The sequence below is a fragment of the Pyrgilauda ruficollis genome, unplaced genomic scaffold (genome assembly GCF_017590135.1).
Source record: "Pyrgilauda ruficollis isolate IOZ18807 unplaced genomic scaffold, ASM1759013v1 scaffold56, whole genome shotgun sequence".
In the NCBI taxonomy this organism is placed as follows: Eukaryota; Metazoa; Chordata; class Aves; order Passeriformes; family Passeridae; genus Pyrgilauda; species Pyrgilauda ruficollis.
The window spans coordinates 2,570,335-2,585,614 of NW_024527266.1; the positions used below are offsets into that span (position 1 = coordinate 2,570,335).

At 42.1% G+C, this 15,280-nt stretch overlaps 1 protein-coding gene across 2 annotated transcripts; it reads left to right on the forward strand.

Annotated features, from left to right (window-relative positions):
* Positions 1–1,349: 1,349 nt before the first annotated feature.
* On the forward strand, positions 1,350–15,079 carry CSF2RB (colony stimulating factor 2 receptor subunit beta). 2 transcript variants are annotated; one of them, XM_041481680.1, is made up of 14 exons: positions 1,350–1,526; positions 2,354–2,504; positions 4,444–4,573; positions 6,548–6,732; positions 7,061–7,209; positions 8,089–8,260; positions 8,351–8,483; positions 8,575–8,735; positions 9,632–9,777; positions 9,878–10,052; positions 11,062–11,152; positions 11,419–11,488; positions 12,272–12,375; positions 12,637–15,079. In XM_041481680.1, the coding sequence occupies exons 2-14, from the start codon at positions 2,435–2,437 to the stop codon at positions 13,835–13,837; spliced, it is 2,787 nt and encodes a 928-aa protein (XP_041337614.1). In that variant the 5' UTR covers positions 1,350–1,526; positions 2,354–2,434; the 3' UTR covers positions 13,838–15,079. The 2 variants fall into 2 exon arrangements, with proteins under 2 accessions (XP_041337614.1, XP_041337615.1); XM_041481681.1 differs by having other exon boundaries at positions 9,935–10,052.
* Positions 15,080–15,280: the final 201 nt, after the last annotated feature.

Sequence of the window (15,280 nt, forward strand, 5' to 3'; positions counted from 1 at the left end):
ATGTAAGAAAATGCATTGTAAGTTTGAAACCTAATGGCAGGTATGGACTGCAAAGCTTCTGGTGTGCAGGACTCTTTGTTACTTGTTCCGGGAGTTCAACAGAGCAAGTGGCACTCAGAGATTGTCACTGACAGCTGGATCCTGTGATGTACCCAGCAGCTCAGCACGTCTCTCTGAAAATGGAGGAACATTTTAAATGAGAAGGGAAAGGGAGGGGAAATGTCTACTAGGAAACAACTGTCCTCTTTTAAGGGTGCTGGAAGAACATAAACACACTGCCCTTTGAAAATCAGGGCAGGATGATCCCTCTCTACCTTTAAACTGCAATGCAAAATAAATTCTTCCCATGCAGCCAAGTTACACATTCCTCTAACTGTCTGCAGGTTTTATATGGACACCTTCTCACACACAGTTACCCCAGATATTCTCCATATTCCTTGTCTTGCTTTGTATGTTTCCCTTATTCACATGATAGGGTTTTTTTTTTTTTTTTTTTTTTTTTTTTTTTTTTTTTTTTTTTTTTTTGCTTGTTTATTGATGCAGTTCTGATGAGAGAATAACTGTGCTACCTGTGGTTTTGGTCAGTACTATGGGGATTTAGAGGAGGAGTAGCAGTGCAGGACAGACAGATTCTGCCAGTTATATTCTGTATCTGGGGACTCATATGAGCCCCCCTTAGTTTATTCCTGAGAACACAAACCTGAGCATGTCTCTCCCTTATGGCTGCCTAACTTTCCTAAGGTTTGTTTTTGAAGGACACTGGGCTAAGTTTTATGGTTGGATTAAAAGACCAGGCTACCTTGGATGTAGCCAAGATCCACTACTTCAGATCAACTACTCTCACCAGTTTTCTTTTGTTTCTTTTATGTACTTATAATTTGTTATTAATTGTTGTTGACATAAAACTTAGAAATATTACTAAAAATAAAGAGTTACAGAAATAAAGGTAGGTCACTCTCCCCCAATACAGAGTACAAACAAAAGTCCAGAGGGATCCCTGCCATGAAGATTGTCTGGTCTAGAGCAAAGCAAGGAACTGCATTGGAGTGAAAAACAGAAAATTTTTTCTTCATCTTTCTTACTTCTGCTGCAGTCAGTCCCGTATCTTTCTTAAAATACATAAGTCTCATGATCTGGTAATTGCTAACACACAGATTGGCAATGACAAACTTCCTTTCCCTCCCTTCCCTGTTAACCTAACAGTCCCATCTAAGTGCGTGCTTTGGGGGCTAAAATAGGAAGTACAGACTTCCTATTTTGTGCAATTGCACAGACTTTCCTTGAAAGGGGGGTGTCAGCTTCTCTGAAAGTGGCATTTGAGGTTCACAAAAGATGTAGTAGTTATTTTGAAGACTTACTTGCTAGGAAAATCGTGTGGTTGGTTTATACTTCTGTCTCCAGTTCTAGGCAAGTGTGGGTTTGCTGATATCTGCATCAGAGGATTCTGGTGCTTGGGGGGTGGTGCTGGACAGGGAGAGTCACCCATCAGGTTGAATCATCTGCCTCACAGACATCCCTGGATTCAGGTAAGGGAATGGCTTCCTTTCTGGGGGAAGCATAATGGCAGAGTCTGCTCTCATACAAGGACTTGTGAGTTACTGAGGGATTCCTTAGCTGGAATGATTATTCAAGGGCTCTTTTCCGTCCAAGGAACTGGCTTTTGGGAATCTGAAAGTCAGTAAGAATTTAAAAGGGGTTTTTCCATGCTCCTCTAAAGTAGAAAAAGTCTCAGAACTGTAGCATACTTAAGTAGGTGTGTGTATTATTATTTTGAGAGAGTGATGAGAGATGGCCAGAAAGGACTTAAATTCCAGTATTGAACAGTGTGCTCCATGGTCCTGGAACTGTTCAATCTGCTTTCACTTTCTACAATCAGCAGGAAAAAAAAATTCCTTTGGTAGTTTGTCTACAATTTTTAACACATTTGGGGGGCACTGAGAAAAGTTGAAGGAAATTCTCAAAGTGAATGAATATGGAAATCCAACCACTATAGCTCCTAGGAACTATGAGATCATATTTTTAAGGAAATTAACCACTGTTGTGGTTCAGTCGGAAGGCTTTAAGCATAAAGAGCAGAAGAATCAGAAGAATGAAATTAATTTTAAGGATGAGTTCTCATCACAAATTAGGATTTTTTTCTTGTTGGTACTCAGTTGACTGAATCCCTGCACTTCCTTGGAAGGGATTTACTTCATTCTTTGCTTGCATTGCAACAACACACAACAAGAAGACATGAATTTTGTCCTATAAGAAATGCTTGGTATAAGTTCTTCCTGAATGTCACTTCAACGTGATCTTAAAGAAGTTCCCTTATTCAGTTTTACTTCTCTTTATGTGAAACGGAAACAAACAGCTCCACAGTAAGCAGGGGAAGAGTGGGCAATGAAAACTCTGAAATTCTGAGTTAGGATCAATCCTGTGCGCCAAGGACAATATGGACACGAAAGAGATTTTCATCCTGCTGCTGTATCTGTATTTGGTCTTCCATGTTCAAGCTATTCAAGGTGAGATTCAAATTTATATTCTCTTTTATCCTTCCATTATTGCCTTTCTTTTTAAATCTGTCTCCTTCTTTCAGCTAATGTTCTTCCTCATTTTCTCCTTGCTTTTCTGCTTTCTTCTCCTGTTTTCTAAGCTGTAAGAGAGCAGATATCCTGATCAAAAGCAGCATGTAGCAGGTGCATGTGCAGCCAAATCATTGTATGTTGGTGGTGTGGACAGTTGAAATACTGTATAAATGGATGAGATGAACAAGCTGATTGAACAATGAGTGAATGGAAGGAGGGATAGACCTTGATAATTAGTGAAAACATAGGAAAATTAAGGGCTGCATAATTCAGATAGTAGTGCACAGGAGTAGAGACATGTGGCCAGACACAAGACAGTGTGGTGGGGGCTACCAAGAGCAAAATCCAGATGACCTGATTTTCTTTTTGTGGAATAGCTGACAGATAAAGAGACCATCTGCCTTATCCATTGATTGTGTTTCCTTTCTTACACAATGAGAACTTATTTCTCCTTTTCCCTTCCCTTCCCTTCCCTTTTCCTTCTTCCTCCCACACTCTGTCCTCCCCTGCCCCCTGATTTGATTAGCAGAGCTGGGAATGGGAAGTACACCACACCTGCCACAAGACTAGGCCTATAGCCATCCTAAAGACATCAGAAAAAGAGAGATATCAGTTAGTTGTGCCCCGTGGACATCTACATCTACCTTTTCCAATGCAGATGCCTCATGTCTGCAGTAGCTGGAGGAGTTGTGCTGCCTGACCCACATCAATTACAGGATATCTTCCTTTGAGTTCTCTGAAGGAAAATGTGTTACTGTGTAGGTCAGACTGTGTTCTTGGCATTCTGAGCCTTAGCCCCACATCCACACTTCCACATCCTTTTCTATGTGGGATGCTCCATTTTCTGGTTACACAAGGAAGGCAGTAAATCTTACTTTGTACTGGTTTTCAGTAGAAGATCAAAGTAAGGTCCCTCTTATGCCTCCTAAGACAGCAACATTCTGTTCTGATGGGTTTTTCCCTGTAAAAAGCCCCTCAAATAAGCTGATTATAGCTCTCATCAAGAAATATTGTTTGAGAGAGCACATTCATGTATGCACCTTTGTCACCTGAAGGTACAATATCCCAATAGTGCAGTGTGGCTATTACCTCCAGAGAAAATAAGCAAGGATAAAAAAGGAGCTTGCTTCATAGTGCATGTGCCAGAGGCAGTCTGTATTTTTCAGCTTCACAGTTGTGAACTTAAAAAAAAAAATATCCTTGATGAGAGGTCTGGCCATCTCTGGATCATAAATCTAGTTCCAACCAATTAGTTTGGACATTCTTCTGAGTCATAGCAAGGCTATTCCCAGAGCATCTCACTTTTAAATAGACCTTTCTAGCATTACAGATTTTACTAGGAAGTTAGTAGCAAAAAAGTTCACACAGCAACACATAAGTAGGACATGATCACCATATGTTTGCTGACCATGGTATCTACTAATCCCTGGATATACTCAGTATTTGAAAAGTGAAAGTCGAAAAGCCTTTTCTAGAACTGTGTGCTTGCAGGCACAAAGTTTTCACTTAGCTGTTGTTAGTTGTAGCTTGGTTTGGACACTTTGCATTGTGGAGATGTCAGAATGGTCACAGCTCTGCACATATATTCGCGGAGTCACGCCCCATCCCTGGAGATGTTCAAGGCCAGATTGAATGGGGCTCTGAGCCAAGTGGTGCAGTGGAAGGTGTCCCTGCCCGTGGTGTCCCTTAAAGATTATGTTGGAACGACATAATCTTTAAGTTGCCTTCCAACCCAAACATTTCTATGAGTCTGTGATTATCTGGTGTCAAGAGGAGAGTACTGTTATCAGTGCCTTACCCATTCTGTACCTCCTGCTATCTCTCACCGTTTATATTTTTAATCACTGCATCTTTTTTGCCTGAATTCCTTTTCCAGAGAGTATCCCAATGAAAAGCTTGAAGTGCTACAATGACTACAGCTCACAGGTGACTTGCACATGGATGGAGCTTTCAGAGGCTCGTGACCTCGTTGGCATGATTCTTTACCAAAGGGATAATGGTAGAATGTAAGTACCTGAAATGTGCTGAGCTAGATAAAAGTCCAAAGGGAAATTGGTCGTAACTGGGGACATGCAGTCAAGTTTTAGAAAGCACATCCACCTCTCTTTTTGAATTAAGCAAAAGTTATACCTGTTTCTGAGGCCTCATCTAGGAAGAGAGGAATGAATAGGCTACGCCAGTGGAGTTATTTTTATCACCTTTACAATTATTTTCCATAATTTTGTTGTAGGATCATTAGATATGAAATAAGATGGGGCATATAGGCTGCTAATAATCAGCATTAGGAGAGAAGGAGGTGTCAGAACAAGTGTGAGCATTGTTTGTAAACCCTAAAGGGAGGAGACATTCCCCCTGTCATTTTGCTCATTTAGGAACATCATTGAGAGTGTGGTTTTGATAACTTTTGAGAAATATGTGTAGACTGTATATTTATGAGATTGAGAGGACTGGTAAGTTCTCTATCAGTTTTCCTCCCAGAGATACTGGTGTGTTTATGACAGTATCTCTCTGTTACATTTGTTTCCTTTTCAAAAGGGAACCAAATCACCAGACTGGATCATTGGTGAGGATAAGAAAGGACAGAAACGGAGGAAGAGTTAAGGGAGAGAGGAAGGCAAAGATGGATAGCTGAGAAGAAAATTATTTAGAGTCTGGGGATACAGGAAGAAAAGGAAAAAGGAAGAGCTCTGAATTTTATTGCAAACAACAGGGAATTTAGTAGACCTAAAAGCAGATGAAAATAGTGAAATAACTTTGGAGCAGGACCTTGAAGCTAAATACTTCTGGGAAAAGATGATATAAAGTTCCTTGGACTTTTGGAGCATTCTCCGAAACATTGTTACCTGATGAAGTGTGTGGATCATGAAATATAACTGAGGTGAAGGAATCACACAAGCAGGTGTTAAACATGGACAGTCACACAGCTGAAATCAAAATGGTTAACAATTAAACAAGATCAGCTCATAGATGAAGAATAGTTGACTAAACCCCAAACTGTACCAGTAAGGTAATGCTGGTGAGTAGATAGAAAAAACTTCAGGGCTTCACACCCTTTGGGCTGACTCTTTTGCATAAGACTGCACACATACTGCAGTGTCCAATCCATACTTCAGCAATGTCCCTGGTTTCCTTGCTAATACTGAACTTACAAAAATAGCAGTAGTGCTGAATAATGCTTGCTGACATATAGTTGGCTAGAAGACTCCATTCTATCCTGGAAGAGAGCATTTGGCCTTAAATATTCACAACTTAATATTTCTCATCTGAGCTGGAACAAGATAATATACTGGGCATGAAGCCATAAGCACAAACAAAATTCCACAGGGTACATAAAGAAGCAACACATCTTTCCAGCAGCTAAGGCTATTGCAACCACACAAAGATTATCCTCTCCTGCCTAGTTAAAAATTTTTTTCTAATTTTCATGATGCTCCTTGGCCTGGAGAAAGGCCATCTGAAAGGATGATCAACATTGTGGATGAAATCTTTAATGAATATTTAAAGTCCCTTAGCAGAACAGAACTACTAAGGACACAGAAGTACATTTTGGTTGAGAATCTTTTTCTAAGAGTTTTTCTGGTACTGCAAAATGAAAGTCTTAAAGCAGCTCAGGATCATGAGAAATTTTACAGCCTTTAACTCTGAGTAAAAGGTGTATTTACATGACATTAATTTTCATCATACTATTTCTCATCTAAAAATATGAGATTACATAGAGCTAGGCTAAAAAGTAACAACAATTAACTGGTACTGTAACATTCTGCTGCATGACTTTGAAATGGGGAGGAAAAATTCTGGTGTAAAAATGTTTCTCATATTAAATGATACAAACCAGGACTAATAGAAACAATGAGAAGAGGATGTAAGTGCCATCATGAATTATAAGAACAGTATGGGATGAAATTGGTTTCAGATTTTAATTTTGTACTAACTGCAGGTCTTTGGATCAGATCTTTATAGATCACTTTCTCTGTACACAGGGAGAACGAGGACATGTTTTGCAAACGCCAGACAGAAAATGACTCGCGTGAAACTCCAGACGTGTATGTGCATTGGGTCTGCCACAGGACTACAGACTACTTTGGAATAGGGGTAGAGGATATTTATGGCTTCAGACCTGAAAAGGTTCTTCAAACAGAACTGGATGTTAATCTTTTCCAAAATGGTAAGCCTTAAATACCAAATTCTTGTTTCCCAATGAATTTTAAGGATTTTTGAGAAAGTATTTGCTGTTCATCTGGAAGTGAATTCCAGTTACATTGTGAAAACTGGCAAAGAATTCCACATTGAGAGGGCTGGGTAGGGAGAGAAGGTGGCAAGTTTCTGAGAGCGGCTGGGTGTAGTATCATCTCAGGAGCTAGTAAAGCAGGAGGTACTTGGTCTGTCAGGGATAAGATACTCTGGAAATGGGGAAGCTTACCTAGATGTTTTCTTGTCCTCTTTGTATCATTTCCTCATTATCTCCTCTCATGCACTGTACCTTCACCTTCCAGTTCAGCCCCTCCCACCTCAAAACCTCTCTGTCAGCTCAATGACATCAGGAGACTTCTTGCTGACCTGGAAAGCTGCCGATGGAAGCCAAGGGCTGGGCAATGCACTGGACTATGAAGTCACTTACAAGCGGGAGTGGGAGTCCTGGGAGGTGAGAGCAGAGGAGCTGAGCTGTCCTGCTTCGGGCTGCACCATTTTGGGCAGTTGAAAGTCTGTGGTAAAAGTCATGCAAATGAATGGTTTTTCCATTCTTCAGTGACTGTGAAGAGATATAACAAGTGTTGTTTTGGGTCAGGTGGAAGGGGCTCTCTTTCTGTGAGCAAGTGACTTGTCCTGTGAAATATCATTTTTCCTGAACTGAATGCAAAGATCTCTTCTCCACTCAAAGAAACCCCCAACCAGTGTACTTGGATTTGAGTTGGATTTGAATCCCTCTTAAACTGAATTAAATCATGTTCCAACAAGAGGCTGTGGGTTCATGTGGGGAAAACACCAAAATATGTTTGAAGCTGCTCCCCCGTTGAGACAGGTGTTTTTCTCTTTTTTTTTTTTTTTTTAAGTTTTTAGGAGTCCTTATCCTTTGCCCTATCATTTCCCTAGATCTGCATATCTGCATATGTTTCTGTTCTGTATCTGTCATCCTGATCTTTAGATTTTAAGGGAATTATCTTGGTCAGATTCCCACATAGTTCTGCGCTGAGCAGTGCTATATACATGTGTAGCTGGAGCTGAAGACAGCCTGGACTTTGCAAGCTGCAGGAGTTTGCTACTTGTTGCGGGGGAGATTGTGCCTGACGGTGGCTGTGCCTCACCTGTCCTGAGCTGTGCTGCAGCACACGCTGGAGCCCCTCTTGTGTGGCAGTGAGGAGACACTGCACGGCAGCATGTGCATGGACCATCACTCTTGTGGGACTGCTGGAGATGCAGCCTGTCAGTCAACTCCTCCTCTCACTCTTTCCCTGTCTTCCCTCCACCTCTCCGTTCCCCAATGTCCCAATTTCCTCCGTCCCTTCCTCTCCCCCAACAACAGGAAGCTGCCTCGCTCTTGCTCTCCAACACCACGCATTGCAGTCTCAGCCGTGAGGACCTTGTCCCAGGGAGCAGCTACGCTGCCCGTGTGCGAGCCAGACCAGGGCGGGCCAGCAGCTTCTCTGGGCAGTACAGCCAGTGGAGCATGGAGGTGTCATGGAAGATCCCTGAAGGTAGCATGGGGTGGAGTGGGGCCATGAAGGTTTGGAAACTGAGAAGCCAGAACTTTCCTGTCACTAACCTTGCACTTGTGCTCTCTGAAGGCGGCCTTCAGCCCAGGAACCTTCGCTGCCTCTTCAATGGTGGAGATCGTCTGACGTGCAGCTGGGAAGTGAAGAAAGTGATCACCACTTCTGTTCTCTTTGGCTTGTTCTTCAGGGCCACCCCAGCATCAGAGTATGTGCTCTGCCCATGGCAGTGCCTCTCCCATGGGGCTTTTGCAGGTCCCATTTCCATGATTTCCATTTATCCTCTTTCTTCCCCTCAGAGAAGAGGAGTGCTCTCCTGTGCATGAGAAGACTTTGCCGCACACCCCATATGTTGTCCAGAGCTGTGAGATCTCTGTTAGCAATTCTATAATCCAGAGCCAGTACCATGTATCTGTCCGGGCTAAGACAGAGGACAAGATGATTGAAGCCTACAAAAACAGTGAGCTCCTGTGTTGTTTCTTGCTTCTCCTTCTTATTTCTTGGAGAGATGCCTGTCTGAGCAAGTGGGGCTGAGGCAAGTGGTGTTGAGGAAAAGTGAGTGAGAAGTGGAAGAAACAATCACTGATGAAGAAAGGGACTGTATCAGGTCAGAGCTCTGGGGTGGAGGTGTGGAGTTCCTCAGTGGCACTTGCTACTCTGAGGAAGGTGACGGTGATGGAAACTGTTGTGCAGAAATCCAGGTTGTGACCTGGAGCTTCTCAGTGAGCATTTGCCATCCTGCTGACTTCTCTGTGATTCACATTCATGAGTGTCCCAGGTGACAGGGGACTGTGTGAGAGGTGCTTGTAGTGAGTGGGAGTGTGTCACTATGTGATTTCTCAAGAAGTCAGTGAGCTCTTGTGGGTTTGTGCAACGGCCCCTGGAACACTGGATGAGGTGGGGATCCTTTGCCCAGTGAGGTGCACCAGGTAGGCCATCTCTGCCCACATGTATCTGAAGGTATTTGGGTGACTTTTCAAACTCTAAAACTAGTGCAGCTCCTGCAGTGGGTGAAAATATCAGGAGGTAGCTCCAAGAGAATTGAAAATTTCTGGAAGTGTGATGGACAAGTACAGATATTTCAACTATTGCTTTGCTGCTTTTCTGTACACAGGGAGTGCTCTCAGTATTCATGGGTACGGATTTTCTGTTATTTAATACTGTTGTGTACTGTTAATACTGTTGTATTTGACTAGAAAATGAAGATGCAGAGAGTTAAGAGGTGTTAAAAAGCTGAGCCATTTTACATTGCACAAAATAACCTTGTTTTCAGTCCCTGGAAATGATTCACAATGTGGAAAGAGAGGACTGGACCAGCAGGTTGGTAAGTGCTGTGAGACATTCAGTGTGTTTCAGTTCAGGTGCTGCCGCCTGCAAATGTGTCAGTAACAGCAACAGAGAACCAAGAGTATGAACTAAGGTGGAAAAAACACATTTTGAATTACAGCTTCATAACACAGAGATACCAAGTCAAGTACTGGGAAAACAACCGATATGAAAAGGTAACTTACAAAGTGCAAGAGTCATGGATATTTCTTTGCTGGTCAAATGGAAAGACAGTTCTTCTCACCTCTGTCATTTGTGCTCCTCCCCTCTCCCCAGACTCTCCAGGTGTTAAATATCAGCAATGATGAACCTCCCTTCATCTTCACCCTGCAGATGCTGGCAGCATCTACAGAATATAGGGGGAAAATGCGTGCAAGGGTGAATAGGCCTCTGGAATATGAGGGACCTTGGAGTGAATGGAGTGAGGAGTTCACCTGGAAGACTGAGAATGGTACTTTTCATGCAGCTGCTTCTGTCAGGTTTTGGTGGACTGCTAATGGCTGGAATGGCTCTTTAGTATAACACATTCTCTCAGCTGGGGTCGGAGTGAGGTGCAGCCATGGCCAACTCACTTACCAAGGCAGCTGCCCTGCCTGCATCCTTGCAGTACATCAACAGTGCTAGGGAAGGAAGTGAATGACCTTTTAAGCTTCTTTCTTTCTTGTCTTCGTAAGGTGAGTACAACTAACCATAAAGTTTTCCACATGGAGAATGAATCAAAGACATCCTGCCCAAAAGATTATCATTATTTTCTGATTCCAGTAGTCCATTTCTGCTGTCAGTGACTAAAGAGCCTGATACTTTAAGAAGATAGAAGATAAGCCATCAGCTTTTTATATTGGCAGAGTGACTGTAAGGTTGTGTAAAACATAGAGTAGAGTCTGCTGGAGATAAAATCTTTACACATTTTTGCTGTTTATGGACTTGGAGGCAGAATGGCTGCCATCATACAATCTTTTGCCCAAAGTAATATGATCTTGCATGATTTGTCCTGAGGAAGGTTGTAGTGGTTATACTGTGGGCAAATTTTGATGCATGTATTCAGGAAGAAATTAGTGTATGTTGTGGCTGTTGGCAGGGGGAGCTCTTAGAAAATCTCTGAGACCCCATTTCCTCACAACTGTGCAGAGTCAGGCAGACTTAAGATATCTGAAGCCATGCCTGCTGTTCATGGTGGAGTAAGGTTCATAACCATCTCTTTGTTATCTCAAAATGTTTAATTCTGATGTCAGTAGAAGCTAAGAAGTGAATCAGTAAAGGAAACAGTGAACTCCTTTGGTCAGTACGCTCTTCAGGTCACGTGTGGCCTGTTCCACTTTAGAGGAAATTCCAGCAGTTTGAAGACCCTATGATCCTGTTCCTCCACATATCAAATTCCCTGAATAGTGGCCAGAGTGAAAAACCTGTTGCAGGAAAGTCACTGTGCAGGTGGATAGCTTTTTCTCTTTTCTCTGTTCCAGTTCTGTCACCTGTGGTTCTCCCAGTGACGCTCCCAGCTCTCATCATCGCTTTGCTGATAGTTGCTTATTGCAGCTATAAGTGTTTCCTCAGGTAGGCTTGCATTGCAACAGGGAGACTTAGCAGCCCATGTGGGTGGCATAAAGTCTGAGGCATTTCTTGTCCCGCAGGAGAGGTCTGTGTGGAGATGGGCCCTGGTGGGCAGCCCTGTGCATGGCTGTGCAGGGGAGAGAGTTGGGTGGGGCTCTGGCGCTGCCTCGGTTGTGCCCCGTTGTGCTGAGCAGCACGGTGTATGTGGTGCAGCCTTTTCTGATAGCAGCAAATTGAGAAGCAAATCTTGAAAACTGTTCTTGCTGCAGGAAGAAGAAAATGTGGGAGGAAAAGATTCCAAACCCCAGCAAGAGTGTCCTGATCCAGGGCTACCTGGGGGTAAGAGGGACCTGTACCTTGAAGAATTCATTATTTCTCTTTCTTTTTCAGGACTTCCAATAATCTTAAGAGCTCCTCTTGTTTTCTAGTCCACAATCAACAGATATCTTCATTTATATATTACTTGTTTTTATGAGAAGTTGTGGTCCTACTCAACACAGCAATGCTCTTATATTTAGCAGACCTCTTTGTGCTGTGCTTGTCAGCACAACTGTGATTTAAAATCAATGTAGAAAAATTTTCAGTACTTTAAAATTTCCTGCTCCTTGCTTTTAAAAGGGGGTTCTTAAAACCTGCCCAGCACTTATGGACTCACCAACTCTCAAAAGCAAGTTCCTAGGGGACACTGCCAAATAGCTCCCTGAAAAGCTTGAAGTTTCCTCTCTTGAAGTCCAGAATAGCAACTCTATGGTTCCTTTTTATTTTTTCCCATTTCTGAAAACTTTGAACTTAATCATTTCATGATCACTGTGGCCAAGACAACCACCTACAATCAAATCCCTTAAGTCCTCTGTTCACAAACAACAGGTTTAGGAGGGCATCTTTCCTAGTTGGCTCACTGAGTACTTGTAGTTAGGTCAGTGGTAAGGCAATATGGGTTCGAAGAAACCATCTTCTGGAGAGGAGAACATACCTTTGAATTGTATTAGTGAAGTTGTATCCCTGTTACCAGGTGCTATAGGCTCTACTATTTGTTTTCTTTGTCCACAGGAAATGTACAATTCCTAATTTTACTGCCAGTGAGATACTGCCCTTTGGTCATGTCTGCTTTTTCACTTTCAGAAAGGACATTTGGGAAGTTGGCCAACAAGCAACCAGCTAGACTTCAACAAATACAACCTTTCAGAGAAGATGGAGCAGGCTAGCTTCCTTCAAGTTGTGGATAGGTGAGCGAACAGCACATGGTGGTGACACTGTGGATGGTCTCTAAGACCTCAATGCATCATGGCAGAATATAATCAAATGTTCTGTCACTAAAAATCCTATACAAGTTGCTTTTGAGGAGATTCAATTTTTTACTACAGGGATAACTGCACTTGTAAGAAATTTTTTGTAATCTATGTGTATTTTCAACTAAGATTGGTTTATGTTTTGTGTTTAAACCAATAATATCTCTCACGAGTAACTTTTAACTTTCCTACATTCAGGCAGGCGAAAACTTTGGCAGAGTGCCTTGAAGGGCAGACTAAGAAGACAAATGCTTCCCCTGTTACACCTGACCTACAGAACTCATACCATGCTTTAAATGAGTCAGAGCATACCCCAGTTGCCTGCTCAAGTCAGAGAGCTGGTCATTCCTTTCCCATTTCAAGGAGAAACAGTGCTGATGCAAGTATTGCTTCCCACACAGCAATCCCTTGCTTTGCTTTCAATGGTCCCTACTTGTACAGCCCAGTGGTGTCCTCTCACCCTGATATACACCAGACCCTGGAAATGGACCCTGTGGGACTCAGTAAGAAATCAGTTTCCCTTCAGTATGTGACTCTCCCAAGGGAAGACTCTCCCCACGCCCCACAGAGGCCAGAGCAGCCAGAAGCAGCTCCTCCAAGGGACATGCTCCCAAATCAGAAGGAAATGATGCAGCACCTCAATGACAAGGAAGAAATCTCACAGGCCTCACCAGCCTGTGGGGAAGGCACCAACAAGGGAACAGAGGAGCAGAACTCTTCAAGGGCTCTCAGCTCTACCACATCTCCTCAACAGTGCCCCTTGGAGTACATCACCACGGACAGCCCGGTACTGCCATCAGCCAGCACCTCCACCCATCCTCCACTTGTCACAGCTGAGGAATCACCTCGTGGCTCACAGGAGCCCCAGCCTCCCAGTGACCACCCTTGCCATGAGTCTTTGGGAAAAACTGGTGTCATGATCCCAGTTTCAGGCCAAGCACGAGTCTCATCTCCTGAATTGCACCTGGGTACATTTGGTGACTATCTTACTGTGCCTGAAGGTCTCCATGAACATTCAAAACCCACAAAGATTTCTTTGCCTGTCTTACAGAAGGAAAATGGTATTCCTAGAAAGCAGCCTTTGTCAGAAGGTAACTTGGTGGTGTTAAATCCTGACAGCACTGAGCCAGTTTTCCTTTGCCAGGTTGGTGACTATTGCTTCCACAGCTTAAAATCCAGTGTGAAGATGGATAATAGTGAGGAAGACCACCAAGTCATGAAACTTTCTGAAAGCGAGACAACACTTGGGCAGCCTGTGTGTGATGATGAATCCATCATGGGGAAGGAAAAGGATGTATGGAAGAGAGAAAAAATTAAGGCCATTCAGCTCTTCAAAAACCTGAAATCAGATGATTACTTTTCCTGGCAGCAATCTCTGAGGATCAAAGAAATCTGTTAAATGGGTAAATATTCATGAGTACCAAAGAGACAGGTAACTGAAAGAGGTTGCAACTATCTGGTGAAAATGAACCCTCAAACCTAGGAGCAAATAAACATCAGTTCCCTTTTCAAGCTTCCAGTCCAATGTGTTTAAAAACTTGAAGTAGCTCAATGTCATTCTCAGTGGTCTTCACAGATCTGGCATGAAGAACCACACAAATATTGCCCTTTAGTGTTTTTCAAACTTTTTGGCTTATCCATGATGATCAGTTTATCCTCCTCATGATCCTGTAATATGTCACAATCATCTTGCAATTATATCAGATTGCTTGGCAAATCTTGTGCCAGGAAATGCAGACTTAACAGCTTGAAAGGCTATCAGAAGAAGACAAGTTTGAAAACCTTGGAAAGAAAACTTCTATCCATAAAAGCAATTTTGTTTAATTTCTATCCATAAAAGCAATTTTGTTTAATTTCTGTGCACTTATAAAATAGCTCTAAAAGTCACCAAGGAAATTTTGTGTCTTTGCCTTTCCACTATGGCATGAAATAGGTATTGCCTAAGATGAAAAAACCCAGACATTTATAGAAGTGTAAAGAAAAAATAAGAAAAAGATTGTTGAAATCCAAGAAAAATTTCTTAATGTTAATGTCCAGTCTATCACAGTGGATTCAAAGGATAACAAGGAAACATTACTGGGATACATAAAGCAAGTTGTAGAGAACCATTTGGAAGAAGAAATATTACTGAAAGAAAACCCAAGGGCTCCTAAGGTTCAGTGGGAGGGAGTAGAGCAGATAACAGAAAATGGCAGGTAAGAGATGCTGGGAAGGTGCACAAGCCTGTAACTGCTATGATTCTTCTATTTCTAAGTGTTTAAGTACTATATGATTTTATTCACATTTTAAAATTTGCATTTATTGACTGTTTATGCTTTATATACTTCATCCTAAAGTGTAATTGATTCTTAGTTTGTTTTTTTTTTTTTCCTTAAATAATGAGAGTTGAGAAAGAGGAGACCTTTCTCCCAGCTTTGCTGTATAGAAAGTGGTGCAAGGTAAGAGCATTTGTTCAGAACTGGTACTCTGCAATCAGTGAAAAGGCTTTGGTTTCAGACCTGAATGTAGACTCGACTTCCAAAAAAAAGTTTTTTTTTTTCAAATATAAAATCTGTATTAATAAACATATTATTTCTTCCTATAAGTATTTTGTTTCATATGTTAAAAATATTGTGTTTACAATAAAATTACTATTAGCTCATTTGCTCAGGTCTCAAAAAATTCTATAGGTTCAGCTATGGGGTACGTGAGGTAGGACATTTTTCTCCTGACTTTGCTGTATTACTTGACAGAAAAAAAGAAGTTCTGTGTTTGTGCCACTTGATTCCTCCTGCTGGGTTAATGGGACTGTGCTGATTCAGAAATTACAGTGAAATTATTTGGGGTTTTTGGAATTTAATCC